Below are 18,511 nucleotides of genomic sequence, written 5' to 3'. Positions count from 1 at the left end.
ACGGGTCTCTGTACTCCAGGCTCAACCATACCCTTCGAGGGACCTTGATCGTCATTATCGTAACAATAATATTTATATATAATATGATATTAAATATTATAGAAGTAGGTACCAGGGCGTGGATCTAGAAATCATAAATGGGGCTTATTATCAAAAAATAATAAATAAAGAATTTGTTATAAATGTTTTTTAAAGTAATTTCATTTTATTTAACTTAAATATGAATGTGCTCGAATGGGGGTGCTAAAGCCCCTTAGCCCCCTCGGCCCTCTTAGATCCACGCCTATAGGTTGTAGGTACCATTGTTCATTATATATGTTTACCTATAATCGACATCAGTCATCTGCATTGCTTGTATTATGGTCTCGTGGGCTCATTAAGTCATAAGTTCTGGGCTGGGCTACGTGTTACTTGTACATAATAATTATTTTTTTATTTTATTGATCAAATTAAAACTTCTTGCTTTGTTTTTTCTTGAATTTTAAAATGTATTAATTATTTAAGTTTAGTTTTTTTTTTATTAGGTACCTATTTAGTACCTACTTCATACATTTTAAGAATGATATAATTTATTCCTGGTTAATATAATGTACATATTAGGTATATTAGTTCTAATAGATACTTATCAAATTCTATTTAATTTAGTTAATAAGTTTAATAATACAAGTAAAAAATGATGAATAAATAGAATAAATAACAAATGAGCTAATTTAATATAAACTATATCCTATATGGCTATATACTTAAGAATACTCTTATCAACCTTGAAGTACAACATAATAAATTTTATTTAGTGTAGTGAATTTATAAAATTTCTAGTCCCTACTAATATAATTCTCTAGTTGTCTAGATAATAAAAAATAAACCGCTTAGGTGTTCGTAACAAAGCATTTTTACACTCCCATTATTCGTATATTTATTATTAAAGTACTAATTTGCTATAAATACCTACAATTATTGTATATTTTAATAGGTATCTGTATAATAATTTATAAATATTGACTTAATTTATGCAATAATAATGCTGTACATGCAATATAATTATTAAGTATATATGAATTATGTAAGTATCTTAAATATACATAAATGTGTATATGGATAAAGTCATAAGGTTAAACTTACTATTCTTATAACCTACCTATATTATGTGATATTGTGATTATATTATATATTAAAATATATATAATAGTAATTAACTATACCTATTATAGCAATAATACGGTGTTTATTCATTATAAAATCACAAAGGTTCAAATATTACAAACACACTGATACACAGAATATTAACAGAAAAAGGTCACTTGAACTTTTAAGTTATCACATTAAGTTAAAAATCCATGAAATAACTCTCAGTAGTTAATTATTATCTTCATAGATAGTTTATAGTTTATTATAAAGTTTGTATAAATTGTTTAAAAGATAATATATATTATATAAAAAAAATCTATCACATTTTTACGAAATTACGTAAGGATAACGATTTATCCTTAAATAATTTTAAATATTTGTTATTATTCAAAAAGAATAAGTCGTAGATACTTGAAAATTTCACTAGTTATTTTATATTTAGACTGGATTTTCTTCACATAATTTAATTTTCAAAATATTTCACTTATTTTAATATTATTTATAGGCATTTCAAATATTTGTTTTTATTTAATCTTTTTTTACAAATACCTATCGAGAAAATTTTTTTTGGCTGAGTCAAAATACTTGAAAATGTAATACAAAGTTCCTCATAAGTTAGCCTTATAGTGATTCAAAAATTAAAAAAATACATAGGCACAATTTTTTTTTTAATATTACGAGTACCTATGTTGGCTAGAAAGTATTGATTAGTGATTAGTCAAATCATAATACTGTGCTGGCTAATTGAAATAACATTTAAACATATTGTTGTTTTTATAGTTTTTATCGTCGGTCAGTAAAGTTATTCGAATAGAATTTTATGACTTATATTATTTTCATATTTAAATAATATTTATCAGTTAATTGTTTTCATTCTAAGTATACTATTAGTTTTTCTTTTAAGTAGTTCTGTTTTACAAAAATTATCTTTAATTTAAATGTTTTTATTCTAGTTTACAATTTTAATTTTAGTGATAATTTTTCAAAAATGCTTGGTGTTCACTGATCAGAGTAGTATCTACGTTGTTTTCTAATATTATCCACATCATTCTAGGTATAGAATCATTTGATTTGTTTTATTTTATTTTTGAATTGAAAAATGTGTTACTTTTCTATTACAGAATTACTAAAATATAATTGATGATGTACAGGTAAGTTTAATTTATCTGTGTTATATTAGAAATAATTTTAATAACCTTATCTAAGTAAAATACTACCCGTTTAAATTGTAGAATTACTTATTAGTATTATAATATTAATTTAAACGTATTAATTATATTTATTTTAGCTATATGTGTAGATACCCATGGGCGCCCATAAAAAACATTTTAGGGGGGGTCAAAATAAAAAAATTCTCAAATGTATGATAATAAAGATAATAATAATATTATTGTAATATTTATTGAGCTACAAGTTTAAAATATTTTTTTGTCCAGGGGGGGGGCAAGCGCCTCAACTTGCCCCTCCCAATGGGCGCCCATGTACCTACCTACAAATATACCAGTATTGAATTCAGTAGACAAAAATATATCAATATGAACGAAATTATGTAACAATATTAATAAATAATTTTTTAATTTTAGAGTACGTTTTTATAAATTTATAATATTTAATTAGATTGGACAACAACGATTACCGTTTTATTAGATCATCATTAATATGATATACGTCTTGAATTCAGCACTGCCAATGAGGGTAATGGTAGATTTTCGGTCACATAAGAGATACTATTTCATTAGATTAAAAATTTATTTTAAAGTTTAAACATTATCATTTTAACTTAAAATATGCATAACACGATAAATCGTAACAATTTCATTTATTATAGCTGTCCGGTTAATTCACCATTATCCTCTGTGTGGATTAGGCCTAAAGTTCATACTCGGGGAAACCACATTAAAAAAACGCGCCACATGCAATACCTCATGCAACATTGAAGTTGATATAATATCGATTTTCATAATGTGCCAAGGTGGTGAGGAAACTTGCATTGAAAATTGAATACAAAGTTTCTCATAAGTTGATAAATATCATTGGATTCAAATTTAATACATCCATTATAGTCACCTATTATACAGAAGAGCATTACCCACTTGACCACTCATCTTTTTTTTTTATAAATAATTCTTTCGAGAAAGTTTCAATATCTATGTTATTGGTACTCACATTTTTTACATCCACAGTAATTATCTCGGTTGTGACTTTCGGATTTTCTTCTAGTTCACCTTTCATGTCATTGACTAACCGCAGAATTTTAATTGCTGGTTAAAAAACTTATGCCCTTCGTTTCTTGAAAATTAACACAAATAACGCAAATTGAAATTAAATAACGAATACCCGTAAAGCGATTAACGAAACTCGTGTTGACAAAACATATTGCTGTCACCTGTCTATTAATATTATTTTTTGAATAAAAGTGAAGTAGATAGGAAAATTCCAATAACGTGTATAATGTTTAAATAATTTATTTAGTCACCATGCTCATATAATATTGTTAGATTATAATTAACGTTACCTATTCGACGTTCCTGACGTGCATCGTGTCTCCGTATAATAAAATAAAATTTAACCGTTGTACAGTGAACAGTGGTTTATTTTGGTACCACAGTCCACAATACAATATAATATTTTTAAATAACATATGGGTATAATATTTCAATTTGATTTAAATTATAAAGGATTACGAATTTATATGCTGGTACGAAAAATCTCGGGGAAAAGGGGACTAGGGAGCCAACCGTTAGACTTCCATATTCTGCATTAAAGAAGCATGAAACAAATGTTTAGCTAAGATAAGCATTGTATAGGATCAAAAAAAATAATAAAAAAAGCAAGTCATCAACATATAACCATAAAGATGTAAGTAGGAGATTGCAAATACATATTATATGTTATTAAGGTAAACCTAAATCAGAAGATTAAAATAATTTTTGGAAGATTTTGTAAATACCTAAATTTAATATTATAGTTTATAGTATTGGTACTACACGTGTAAAACTCTACAAGTAATATTAAAAACAATACCTAAGTTCAAAGATATAAGTCTAGCAATTAATTGGCTAGCATATTTGATGGTTTGGGCAAGCTTCATGTATAATTTTTCTATTATTTGTAATAGTTTTACTTTTATTTTTTTGTTTCATTTTCGTATTAGGAAATATTCGCAATTTATCACAATTATCTCGTGGCCGTTGGATAAAGGTCGTGAACCAATTGCACGGGTCACGCACTCACGCGATAGTACGTTTTTTAATGACATTTGTAAATTTGTTAGCAATATTCACTATTTTCTTCATACTACTTTATTTGAAAAAAAAAATTGGACTCAGTTAACGAAACACAAGAATTCATCAGAATGGCAGAGGACGTGTGCGTTTTGCTTGCTGATGGTATTATTATAAGAAGTTAAGACTAATAATTGCAAATAAATAAATCATGATTTTACATTAATAGAGTGTATATTTTTATTATTATTATTATTATTATCTTAAATGTTTAGCTATCCTATTTCAAAAGTATGAATGACGAAAATGAAAGTAATTTACAAAAGCAAAATATTAGTGTTTATTTATATTTTATATGTATTATCTGTCAACAAACATTTATTTAACAACAAAGAAATATTATTTCGATTTTTTAGTATAAGTTGAACATAGATAAAGATATAGGTAGTTAAAATTTAAAATTTTATCAAGAATATTATAGATTATTCGTAAGTACTAAATTTCAACATTAAATTTCATATTTGTCAATTTATAATTAATATAATTAGATAATAATTCAATACCTAGGTACTTTTTAATTTTTATACAAAAACTGTTAAAAAAAAAAAAATACTCTAATCGAATTTGTAGAAAATAAAATGGTATTGCTATTTAAAAAAAAAAAGTTGTAGGTATTGCATATGGGCGTATCAGAAAAGGCTAAAATTTTGAAATTTATCTGAAAATGTGTATTTTGGTACCCTTTTTATTTCTTAAAAACCCCATTTCAATATGACAATACAATATAATTTAACTGAAAAGTAGTGGTCATTTACAACTCACAAGTATCTCTTAACGTGAACATACTGTATATATAAATTTATAAACATATAATGTATAAATGTATAATATTATTTGTTATTTTGCTAATTAATTATTGTTATTTAAAATGTATATTACTAGCTAGTGAATTCAAATATTTATAACTACACCTATAATAGTTTTTAATGCTATTGTTTATGCCGTTTATGGAATCTTATGTTGACGTCAATCGGATGTAATATAAATTTATTATCTGACGTCAGACATCAGTTATATTGTCGTTTTGAGATTCTGAGAGGAAATTATAATAAGTAGGTTTCATAATAATTTTTTTTTTTTTGTACAAACGCTTTTACCAATATTATAATAAATTAATATTGAATTATGAATATTGCATACCTACCTACCTAATAGAAATATGATTAATATAGGTACTAAGATGTCTTATGAAATAAGCTACCTACACTTGATTGAAAATTTTACATAATATTTAAAAAAAAATTTTAAGTATTTGAAGTTTTTTGACGAGATTATATAGATACATAAATATTAATAAAATAATTGACCAGTTGGTAAATAAAATTAGTTACCTTTTTAATTGCTGTTCTCTTGACTCTTTTACTTATTATTGTTGAATATTTGCATTGATATTAAATTTAAAATATACATATAAATATATTGGTATAGGTAGGTACTTCATGTCTTCGTCGAAGATCAAATAATATAAGTCACGATTAACCAGGTGGCAGATGTTGTATATGTATTATGATAAATTTGGTACTATCACGGTTAAAGATATTTAAATATAGGTACCTACCTACCACTGAACTCTATGGAGTCGTGGTACCTACCTTTATATCTTTTATCATGGGCACTAGCTATTGAATTAAAAAGTTATATATATCTAATCAAGTCAACATTTTTCATTTTATTTACATTATAATAATAATTAACTAACTTTAACTGGATGCAAATTTTATTTCAGTAAAGTCTGGCGGAAAAAAATTGTAGGTTTAGGATTGACTAAAGAGTACGAAAATATAAACTTGGACATTGGAAAATAGTAGCACTGCGTTTTTGGATTAACTTTTCTCCTTCTAAATGAAATGGGAAATACATTTTAGGAATTAATTGCTGAACATCCTATGGATTCAAGAATACTTACTGATTTTAGTGACTATTAGGTCAATAGCTATACTGATTATGATACTACTTTTTCAATCTCTATCTGGGCATCTTTGGACAATAATGTTTAAAGAATAAATAATGGAAGTGAAACTTTCAATTCTAATATTTAAAGGCTGAGAATTGATCAGCTACTTTCTAACATATTTAAATTTTCAATGTGTTAAAAAATATTCAAGTAGATACATATTACATAGGTATTCCAAAATTAGTTCAATTATTAGTCAGAAATTCGTTAAAAATAAATTCTTACAATATTTGAAAAAGAAGATTGATTTGCTGACATTTGTGAAATGTTTATCATAAAAATATGAATATTATGAACCGGTGTATTTTAATTTTTAGTACCTACCTATTTATAAATATATTTTCTTAATTTGTAAATTTGTATTTATCAATTTGTATTTTAAATGTAACTGTGGTATATATATTATAATGTACCTAATACCTATCAATATTTAAAACAAGATAATTGTATTTCTTGACCATAACTCAGATTTTGATTTTTAATTGTTTCGATTACAACCGTAACTCCATCAACCTAAAATGCATCATTTACAAATATCTAACCATAATCTGAGCTATTTTTAAAATAGGAACTTTCAGATTTAAAATTTGATTATTAATGTTACATAAAATGAAACATTTTTCTTAAATACAAATTAAAATAAATAGGTATGTTCAAGATTACTAATATTTTTTTGTTTTAAATCGAATAAGCATAAGAAAATTATTATTTAAGTACCTACCTATTTAAATCGCCAATAAATATATTTAAATCTTAGTAGAATTTAAATTAAAAAATGATTAAATTTATAATTAAAAATGTCTAAAACCATCGAAATGATTATTTAAGTTAAAAAAGTAATTACAAATTTTTAAAATATAATAAGAGCATCTATGGATGTAACTGAACACCTTTGCATTCCATTTTCTGTTAAAAAATAAAAAATGCATTTATAAATCATAAGAACATTTAGAACACATATTTTTAAAATTGTATATAATACAAAGTATAACTATAGACATGAAAGATACAAACACCACATAATTATTGTGCAAATATATTATTAATTAGTATACAAATTACTAATAAGTATATAATATAATTGATACAAATTTATACTTCATTTATGTAATTGACACATATTATTATTATGATATTTACAATAAGTCTAATACTTTATAGCTAACATGAAAAATTGGTAATATAATTATATAAACATAAATGAGAAGTAAGATCCATAATAAATGTGTAAATAAGGTAAAATATTTTAAGTAATATTGTAATAGGAGTCTTATTCTAAAATGATATCTAATGTGATAGGAATGTTGCTCGATATAATTAATTATTTTTTTAAAATACGATTTATCTCTTTGTTTTGACGTTCCATATTTATGTCAGCTTTGTCTGCTTTACCAAGGATGTTTTCAACTAAGTCGTTCTGAGAATCAATCTCTTCACCAAGCCCTAATGCTAAACCTATAAATACAGTAATAAATATTTATTTACAATTTTGTTTTTATTAAAAAATATTAATTTTTATTTTTTTTAAGTATAAATTAGTTAATATTATCTATATTTATTTATAAACCTTTTAATCGAGTTACTGATCCAAGAATTTCATCCAAATTGTTATCTAAACTAGATTGTACATCAGTTGGTGTAGTTAATTCATTATCCACCAATCCTCTGATTCTTAAACCTAGTTATAAATTTCAAAAATTATATTAATAACCAGTATAACTTATGAAGAAATAAAATATGATTATATTACCAGGATGTTGTTCCATAGAACTAATATTAGAATTTGCTTGCGCTAAGGTATCACTTAATGTACTTCTACGCACTTCGTTTGTTAATGGAGACCCAGTTGGCTCGACTTCAGTTGATGCACTACGTGGTGGTAAATTTGATTTACCACTGAGCATATTTTTAAAACTTCCAAAAATACTCTAAAAAATATAATTGGTGGAAAAATGTAAAAATAATATTTATTTTTGAAAATGTTTTATTCATAATATCTAATTTAAACAGCTAAATAATATTAAACAAATTAGTACATAGTATAGGCAAAGAAAATTAAAAGTTTTACCACTAACCATTAATAAAATGTAAGAAAATATTTATTTTTTATCTCTAACCAATACTCAACTAAGCAAACTTGCATTTGGTATATTATTCAATATTATGACATACCTAAGCTAAAATTAAAGCTATAAAAAAAATGTATTGACCCATCTACCTATCTACCTGTTATAAAAATTAGGAATTTATTTTATGATTAAACATAGTTTTTTTTTTTTAGATTTCAATTAATTATAAGTACTTATGTAAAATATTACAATTCAAAAATGCTCATACATTGCAGTAAAATAGAAATGCTATAAAAAACCAACCAACTTTCAAACATAATTTATTTTCTTCACTTAAAAGTTTATTAAAATATCAATTCACTTAAATAATAAAGTCAATGACACAATATTGATTAACACAAGTTTGGCTAGTTTAAAAGAGAAAACCAATAGTGCACTGACAATCTGAGATCTTAAAGGACGTCGTATCTGCCTGACGGTGGCGTGCGGTAGTATTGAAAGCTGGGTAAGAGCAAAAAACCCGTTACTAAGGTAAATTATTAATTATTTAGGTAAATAAAAAATAGTTTTATTTTATAATGTATAGTATTTATTTACCTATTTATAAATAAAATCCATTTGTCTATCTTTTTTTATAAATTCATTAATAACTTTATCATAAAAATCTAAATTGTGTTTTGTTTTTATTAATAAAATATTATAAAACAATATTAAGATTATTGTATTGTGATAAACAAAAAAAAAAGAAACCAATTATCGAAAGTTTGGTACCAGAAAAAGTATTTAAGAGCGCTCCATATAGCGCTTCCGACTACCGCATAAAGTCTTAAACACTACCTTACTGCATCTAGCTATACCTACTATAATACTATACTATATGAGTCAGGTAATCAAAATCCGAAGTGCTTTTGTCAATAAATTGCCTATCTACATTAACTTAATTTATTAATTTTCTTACCAATTACTAAAAAATTATAATATACATAATAAAGTATGAGTAACCTATTATACTTAAAATAAAAACTTATATTGTATTGCTCATTGATATAATGAATGAATTAAATTTATTTTTCTTTCTTTTAGAGTGGGTAGCGGTGCTTATCTCGCTTACCCTGACTGCATGCCACTGCAGTGCCCGTGTTGTCTCTACCTTACTAATAAATACCATACAAAAATATATGTTCAGCAGTACCAATTTTATGTTTAACTTAAATACCGAGTAAAGTTACCTATTGTCAACTTAAGGATAAGAATATTATATTATCTACATCATCTCATCAGTTTTTTATGATATTATAATTTTTAAGTGAATGATGAGTATTTTTAAATATTAATATTTTAAATACTTAAAACTTGCTTAAAAATTAATATACCGTAAAAATCAAATGAGAAAATCCAAGTCATGTTCTAACTTTTAAGTTTGATAATAGACAAATATTCATGCCAATATTTCAGATAAACACACAAAACTGGAACTACTAAACTTTGGTATAGTATGCGACATTATGCACACTATTAAAATTTATTTACTTTAATTCCTTGTATATGCTTTTGGCTGACACGTAAATTAGAATTAATTTCATCAAGCCTTTTATCAGTATTTTGTAGTTGTTCTTTTTGTCTAACTAATTCCTGTAATAGTCAAAATAAAAAAATATTATAATTTGTTTAAATTTATTTACTTTTAATTATTTACTTCAGCTGTAGCAGTACCAATATTTTCAGTCTCTCTGAGTAAACGTAATGTTCTTTCTGTAGACTGTAAAGTTCTTTGTTCTACATCTTTTGTTGTTTCAACGACTTGTTGCTTTTGTCTATAAGCATTTTCTAATTCTTGATTGCCAAAATTATTACCCAAAAGGTCATTTCTGTAGTCAACATTGGGTCGAACACGGGACAAAAATTCATTGTCATCTACATCGTCATCGTCATCAAATATTCCTCGCGATGAGTTACTTACATATCGGTTATTCGACATTTTGTAAAAAACAATAAAGAAATATAAAAAAATCTAGGTATTTAGTATTAATAATACGACAAGAAAAAAAAATTGAAAATCACTTAAAAAATAATAGGTTGATATGAGTAATCAAAAATATTATTTTAAATTTATTACAGATATTACTAAATACTAGTTGCAATATCGGCATATCGCATAATGCAAAAACTAGTTATAAAAAGATGAAAATTTTTAAAGATGTATGATGACGTAGAATCGCTTATCAAATACAGACAATTATTAATGATACGTCATTCTTGTTATCATTTCTATTAATGAATCTGTTGGTTACAAGCAAATAAAAAATTGTATTATTTGCATTCAATTCATTATAATAATATCGCTTAAAATAAACATTTTATTTACATTTTAACTAGAAAGAAAAAAAAATATTATATTATACATGTTTTTAAACTGAATTGTTTAATTTTATAAGTTCAAAGTGTTGTGTGCTGTGTGCGGGGCACTTACAGTTCGGACCCGAGATAACAGACACTGCATGGTTAATTTAAAATTGTTTAACATTCTCCTATTTCCTGTGCTTTTCAAATAGATTGCTAATCGTTATATCATGTGTTCTAAAATTATAAATAAATTATTTTTATTTAATTAATAGTATAAAGTATTTTTTCATTGTATATTTGTATACATTTATACCTATTATTATTTAAATACGATTATCTATCTAGGTTATTTCAATATGTTTCAGTTGTTTTAGGTTTTCTTAATAGGATTTATATAAAAGTTAATCATAATTAATGATTACTAACCATTAAATCGATGAAATATAAATATTGAATAAGTACAAGGCGATATTAAAGAAAAAAAAATGTAAAACTGTGTTGATTAAGTCAAAAAAAAAGTTAAAGTTAAAGTTAAAAACCACATTTTTATTCAAACTTTTTTAGGTATATGCTTTTCAGATGGTAATACCATTTTCACACACAACACCTATTTACTTATTTATGGAACAGAATAAATAAATATTTATTTATAGTATTTTTTTTTAATAATGAATAATAATAATAGTCAATAGAAATTACTTTGTGATATGAGTATCGTGTTTCGAACTTCTTTGCGTGTTGTTATCACTGAATAGTTAACAATAGTAAGTTATGACTTATGAATGTTATGATTCCCCGTAAAGTTTTTAATGTTTTTATGTAGTTGGCGAATGACGAGTGAGGTCGTTGTAGTCTTATATCGTATAAGTCACACACACACGTCAATTTTATGTTTAACTACACAATTGTACTCGTAGCTTCCTTTGTTTGACAACTACTATCGCTTCTGTCGGGTGGTGAGTAGTGATTTAAAGTTACTACTTATTAGTTATTACTTAATAGTTATAGTTATCAGTGGTCAGTGGAGGGTACCGCGCTGCCGTGATACTAATCTCGGTGGATCTCATCCACGTCCCACAACAATTGCGGACAATACTTTTTTGATAATATATGAACAAATCTAAAACATTTTAAAATTTAATTATATCATGTTTGAGTCGAGTTCTGTAATATTATTACATTCTGGGAACATCACTAATAATCTCCAGACACTCAGGGCGTGTGCCATTATATTGTCCACGGCCATACACAAAGCATAAATTTCATTTTACAACTGTAAACAAAAGAAACGGTAATAATAATAATAATAATAATAATTGTTTGTTTCAATGTTCCGTACACTGGATCATTGTTTTGCATGATGTCGAGATCATTAATGAACTCATATCTTTCGTGCTGTTAATATTTTTCCTAAATATTGTTTTTTATTGTGTTTTTAGATAATTTAAATAATTTGTTCCAACAAGTCTCATACATTGTTTGATTGCTTCTGGTATGCAATACGGCAGTTTCTGTTACTCGACTAGTGTGGATTGCAAGTCCTTGTTGTAAGCATGCCCGTGGCAATGAATCAGAGACGCGTGAGCAATTTCACATACGTCAGTCCATGCGTCAAATACATGATATTTTTGTTGAACTTTCTATTTTGGGTATGTCTGCCATGTATATTTCTATGTTTATTAGGAATTTTAATAAGTATTTGTTAATATAATAGCCTACAATATAATCTTTTAATTGTTAATTTAGTTATTTGGCGGTTTGTTGGTGGCAGCCGGTACATTTGCATTTTATGAAAAATGGAATACTATGGGTTCTATCAAATTGAACACATTCTCAGATGTAATACTTAATATCTCACTAGTTCTGATCATAGCTGGACAAATCATATTCATTGTTAGCTTTGCTGGATGTATTGGTGCTCTACGTGAAAATACTACACTTCTTAAATTTGTGAGTATATACTTAACTAATCTATATTTCATAAAATTTAAATTATAAATGGTCCATTGTCATCACTGGCACCACATTATCCAAAGGAAATTGTATTGGTGTGAGTTCAAATGTATCATACTGCTACCTACTTGTATAGATAAAGTAAAGTTAATAGTCCATATAAATCATTGAAAAACTAACAAAATACTCTTAAGAAAACTGAAAAGTCATTATCACATTACTAATTAATAATTATAATATAAAGCGATCTCTCAACAGATACATCCAATTAGTAGATGCTTTGTGACCTTGTGGGAACACTTTTACAAAATTTTAGGGATTAAAAGTGTCCTGTACTTTAAGTTTTCATGTATTTATATAAAATTTGGCTAACTACAAATACAAAACTCTTTTGAAAATCTGTTTCCATGGAATTTATAAAATACTAAGTTACTTAATAATAGTGTTAAATAATAGAAAAATGTAATTTATTTCAATTAAAACCCCATGTTTTTTAATTGTGAATCAGGTAGAATAGTATTTATATATTCGTTTTTATTATTTTATTTTATAAATTTATATTAGTGTTAAAAAAAAATAAGTAATATTTAGTGTAATATCTTAAAAATGATATTTAGAACTTTAAAAATAGTGAGTTATTTTTATTCATTATAATTAATTTTTTTATTCATTTGTAATTAAAATTAGATTAATCTAAAACTTACGGGTCTTAAACTTTAATACTATTCCCTTTAATTTCAGTTACCTTTCAAAAATATTGCTGCTCAGATTGCAAATGTTTTTGTCAGCAATCTTAAAGTTGTAAAGACACCAAATTTCAGTACAAAAAATACTGATAGATTAAAGAAATCAACACCCAAGAACAATGATAAAATTATTTTTAAGCAACTTGATTGTTATGACGAATTACTTAATATTCAAAACAAGTTTCCAATATACACTAATAATTTAAAACCAATGAATGATAACCAACTGAATTTTTATGAAAAATATGTTGACATTGATAGAGATCAAATATTTAATCTAATGTATAGCACTATAGAACAAGCAAACAATAGTGCTTGGAGGTTACATAGACAAACAAGACTCTCTGCAAGTTCTAAAGCTCACCAAATAAATACAAGACGTAATAGAAATGAGGACTTAGCTGAACGTTTTGTAAAAGACAAAAAAATAGTAGGAAAAGGTTTAAAATATGTAGAATATGGAATGAGAATGGAAGATTTTGCTCTTAAAAAGTATTCCCTGATACATAATATAGATGTTATTAAGTGTGGCCTGGTAGTTCATCAAAAACAACCTTGGGTTTGTGCAAGTCCAGATGGCTTAGTCATTCAGAATAATAAGGTATCAAAGTTATTGGAGATAAAGTGTCCATACACTTGTAAAGATACCTTATTGATTGATGAAGATAGTGGAAACCTTAGAGTTCCTTACTTAAGATACAATGAAGTAAAAAATACTATTGATTTAAAACAAAATCACAACTATTTTACACAGTGTCAAATTCAAATGTACTGTACTGGGATGGAGGAATGTGATTTATTTGTTTGCACAAAAGCTGACTGTATAACAGTTTCTGTTAAAAGAGACAATATATTTCTTGAAAAATTAGTCAGAAAAATGGAATTTTTTTATTTTAATTACTATCTACCTGAACTAACAAAAGTTAATTCTTAATTTTTTATTTTATTTTTAATCTTTTAGTAAATACAAGAAATGTAGATATTTTATTATATAAATAAAAGATTTTAAAGATTTTTTATTATATTTTACAGAATAATTTTTTATTTACAATACATACATATTACATATATATATATTGCTTTGGAGTTATACTTTATCTTATAATTAATTGCACCTCCAATTTTACTGTTATATTGCTATCAGTCATCAACTAAGGCTAATTCATCTTATTATTTAGATTTATTTATTTTCTAAGATGTGTAAGAAGAAAATTGTAACTTCTAATTTAATGGTTAATTTTAATTGAGAAATTCTTTGTTAGTCATAGTTTTCATTTCAAAATAAAATTTAATGAACTAATGACTGAACTGTGAAAAATTTATTTGGAGTAGGTATAAATGGTTGTACTTAAAAAAAAAGTAGTTATTGACAAACAGCATCACTACCTCCATACCAACTACTAAATATACAATGACTGATTCCTTAGTATGCTACACTAATATTAATAATATTGATGCAATGGTTAGTCAATTTGAATGTTGATTTAACATCATAAAACTTACATCTTGTTGATAATTTTAAGACTTACTTAATTTATAAGCATATAAATTGGATAGATACTAGACAGACAATTAGTCATAGAACAATTTTTAAAACTTGTTTTTAACAGGAATCCAATCGATGAAAATCTAACTGTTTGTTGATTTGTTTACATATTTATTATTTTTTTGTAATTAACTTCAATAATAGGTTTAGTTTTAAACACTGCCGCCTGGAGATCCTATAAGAATTTTAATTGCTGTTAAATAAATTAATATTAAAATAATTGAATTAATAAAGATAAATCTAAACATTTATTAACTACCATGATTTTGATTAATTTTTTGTAAGTATAATAGTTATATTTCAAAATAAACAATCAAACATTAGTCAAAGAAGTATTAGGCGTGGATTGACTCGCTTATCAACATTTTTATTTTTTAAGTTAAATTATAAGGTTAGAACTGCATTGGTAAATATAATAAGATAGTTTAATAAGAAACATTTTTTTTCAGTACTCACTGTGCCTTTTAATATTCTTTCTACTTGAAATGGGAATTGCAATTATTGGATTTGTATTTCCTCACAACATGCAAGCTACTTTGGAAGAGTCATTCACTGATAAAATTATTCATACTTACCGCGATGATCCAGATTTACAAAACCTCATAGATTTTGCTCAGAAAGAAGTAAAAATGTCTTGGGTACAAATAATAACTTTATGCTTAAAATTGTTCTTATATGTTATGTTGTAGTTTCAATGTTGTGGTCTTAGTTCAGAAGGATATATTGATTGGTCAAAAAATGAATATTTCAATTGCACATCACCAAGTGTTGAGAAGTGTGGGGTGCCCTATTCATGTTGTATTAACGCAACAGATATTTCAGTATGTATATTTTTTTATTGTATTACTGTATTCTTAATATTTATAGCAATCTATTATTTTGTAGAAAGGACTTGTAAATGTCATGTGTGGTTATGGCGCTCAAGATAGTTCTGTAAGTATATAATATATAAATATATTATATAATATAATATGTCATATGCATATTTTATAAGACTCATATTTTGTAATGTTATTTATTATATAAGGTTGCTGAAGCTAGTAAAAGAGTTTGGACTAGTGGATGTATTGAAGTAATCCGTATATGGGCTGAAAGAAATTTATACACAATTGCAGGAGTAGCATTAGGTGTTGCTTTATCTCAGGTAACTATGATCAAAATTATATTTAATCATGTTAACAATATATTGTAAATATTTTGTGTTATAGCTTCTTATTATCAACTTAGCCAAAACATTAGAAGGGCAAATTGACTTACAAAAATCCAGATGGGCTTCTTGAAAAATAATTAAGGTATGGGAAACAAGATAATGTTTTCATAATATTATTTTATGGTATCAAAATAATATTGTATTTAGTTACTACAACAATTTTTAAAAAATCTAAATTTCTACTTAATGATGTTTTTATATAAAAAAAAAGCTATATTTTAATTATTTGATTTTGAATTTTTATTTTATCAATTTTTAACTAATACTATTTAAACTATTTTTACTTATTTTTTTTCTATATATATATATAAAATTTGTATGTTTATAATTTTTAATTTTCTGACAATTTTTTTTTATTACTAAGTATATTTAAATTTTTTTACATAGTCAATTCAAATTTAAGGATGTAAATAATACATTAAGTTTGAAATCGCCCTGTGATAATGGGCCCAACTATCTAAGAAATGTAATAAGAATTTTATATTTTAGCATGCTCTAAAATGTCCATTATTTTATAATAATTATATTAATTACATTTATTAGTATATCTATAATTTATAATTTTATTTAAAATGCCAATTATAATCTCTTACTTCACATTTAGTATTTTACAATTTATTTTTTGCTCATTCATTGATAGTTTGGTTCATGAATACTATGTAATTCCTATATTATTTTAATGTATTATTTTTTAATTGATTTATAATTCACTACTTAATTCTGATTTAAACACATACCATCGTTAATAGAAATGAAGAATATAATTATGTATTGGATATTTAGAATATGTTACTAAAATAGTAGGTACTTCTTAAAAATTGTATGAAATACCTACTAGTTTTGTAAGGTGGATTTCAAATCTGCCTGCATATTTTATACCAACATCACACATAATTATTTTATTTTTTAATGTTAATTACATGATCATTTTTTATTATTATACAAAATCATTTTTTTTTATTTTTTTTCAAATACTTAAAGGAGCACACAACACAAAACAATTTTTTCTTTAAATTACTATTAATGTGTGAATGTATTCCTATCTATTAAAAAGAATTTGGTAAAAATTTATTTTATTTAGGAAATATTAAGATATTTAGAACACCCACTTGACGTCATTTTACCGAGCTTTCTGTAATTACCTATCTTATAAATGTAAAAGTTGCATGTTTCACCTTCTGATTTATATACATAAAAGTTTTATTTTGGATGGTTAATTTATGAATATGTGATTTTTATTCTAAAGACAAAGAAGAATCAAAATTTAATTACTGTGTTTAGTTTTTTTTAAATATTGGAGGTAGGTAAACTGTTGCTTTATTATGTCGTAACAGAATGATGCTGTTATAACAGGTTTATGTTTCACAAAAATTACTTAGGATTTTAATATTTAAAAAAAAATACTTAATTGAAATTTTGATTCAATTCCTATTATCCAAACACATAAAATTCAAAAATATAGTTTTTAGTTATTTAAATTATCACATGTAGTGAGTCAATTTTATCTGATTAATAGGTAATTAAGTCTAGCTTGGTTCAATGATGTCACATAACTTAAATTCATCATAAGTGAAACCAATACTATTTTTCTTAGAATTGATCATACTTTTAAATGAAAATAACTTAATTTTTGTATGACATGCTCCTTTAAAATGTAGTTAAAAATATGATCTTATGTATTTTTATATGATATTGTAAATGTTTATAGTATGTGTGTATTATAGTAAAGTTAATAATACTAATTAAGTGTGATACATTTTTATTACTTTTTTTTTTTACTGTTTAGATTACCAAAGATAATATTATATAAACAATTAAAAATATATTTTTAACACTACTTGTTGGTTGTTAATTATTCATAAACAATATTTTTATCTATAATACTGTAGTTGGAATATATGAGGAATATTATTCTACATTTTTTAACTTAAGCTTTTAAAATTGAAGATTTTATAAATTTATTATAACAAAATACTTGTAGCTTGTAATTTTGGCGAACTTTGTAAAAATTTGAACATTAATTGTATTTATAAAAAAAAAATTGTTCCTATATCCATATTTTTAATATTTTTATACAGATATAAAAACAGCATGTGAGTTTTGTTTTAAATTTTCAAAAACTTTGACCAAGTGAATAATTTTTAATATGAATCTATAGAAAACAAACTAACCAATTCAAAAATTACTTATAGTTAAAATAATAATTACTACAATTGCGTTAAAAACTTATCATAAAACATACTTATTGGTAATATACTAATATAATATATTATGCTGA

The 18,511-nt window shown here is 24.7% G+C and overlaps 2 protein-coding genes across 6 annotated transcripts; one reads left to right on the top strand and one right to left on the bottom strand.

Annotated features, from left to right (window-relative positions):
* Window positions 1-7,386: 7,386 nt before the first annotated feature.
* Window positions 7,387-11,089, bottom strand: LOC114119302 (synaptosomal-associated protein 29). Its single transcript, XM_027980814.2, has 5 exons — window positions 10,132-11,089; window positions 9,966-10,067; window positions 8,117-8,294; window positions 7,934-8,044; window positions 7,387-7,821 (listed from the first exon to the last, which is right to left on the bottom strand). Exons 1-5 carry the CDS (start codon window positions 10,411-10,413, stop codon window positions 7,688-7,690), a joined length of 807 nt encoding a protein of 268 aa, XP_027836615.1. The 5' UTR covers window positions 10,414-11,089; the 3' UTR covers window positions 7,387-7,687.
* Window positions 11,090-11,534: 445 nt separating this feature from the next.
* Window positions 11,535-18,070, top strand: LOC114119301 (tetraspanin-33-like). 5 transcript variants are annotated; one of them, XM_050201148.1, is made up of 9 exons: window positions 11,535-11,734; window positions 12,218-12,427; window positions 12,525-12,728; window positions 13,473-14,078; window positions 15,473-15,646; window positions 15,713-15,844; window positions 15,909-15,956; window positions 16,051-16,167; window positions 16,232-18,070. In XM_050201148.1, exons 2-9 carry the CDS (start codon window positions 12,332-12,334, stop codon window positions 16,301-16,303), a joined length of 1,449 nt encoding a protein of 482 aa, XP_050057105.1. In that variant the 5' UTR covers window positions 11,535-11,734; window positions 12,218-12,331; the 3' UTR covers window positions 16,304-18,070. The 5 variants fall into 5 exon arrangements, with proteins under 5 accessions (XP_050057105.1, XP_050057100.1, XP_027836614.2 ...); XM_050201143.1 differs by having other exon boundaries at window positions 11,536-12,069; XM_027980813.2 differs by lacking the exon at window positions 13,473-14,078 and having other exon boundaries at window positions 11,568-11,734.
* Window positions 18,071-18,511: the final 441 nt, after the last annotated feature.

The sequence above is a fragment of the Aphis gossypii genome, chromosome 1 (assembly GCF_020184175.1).
Source record: "Aphis gossypii isolate Hap1 chromosome 1, ASM2018417v2, whole genome shotgun sequence".
Taxonomy (NCBI): Eukaryota; Metazoa; Arthropoda; class Insecta; order Hemiptera; family Aphididae; genus Aphis; species Aphis gossypii.
The sequence above is the reverse complement of the archived record's forward strand: the minus strand, read 5'-3'. Positions and strand labels throughout refer to the sequence as shown.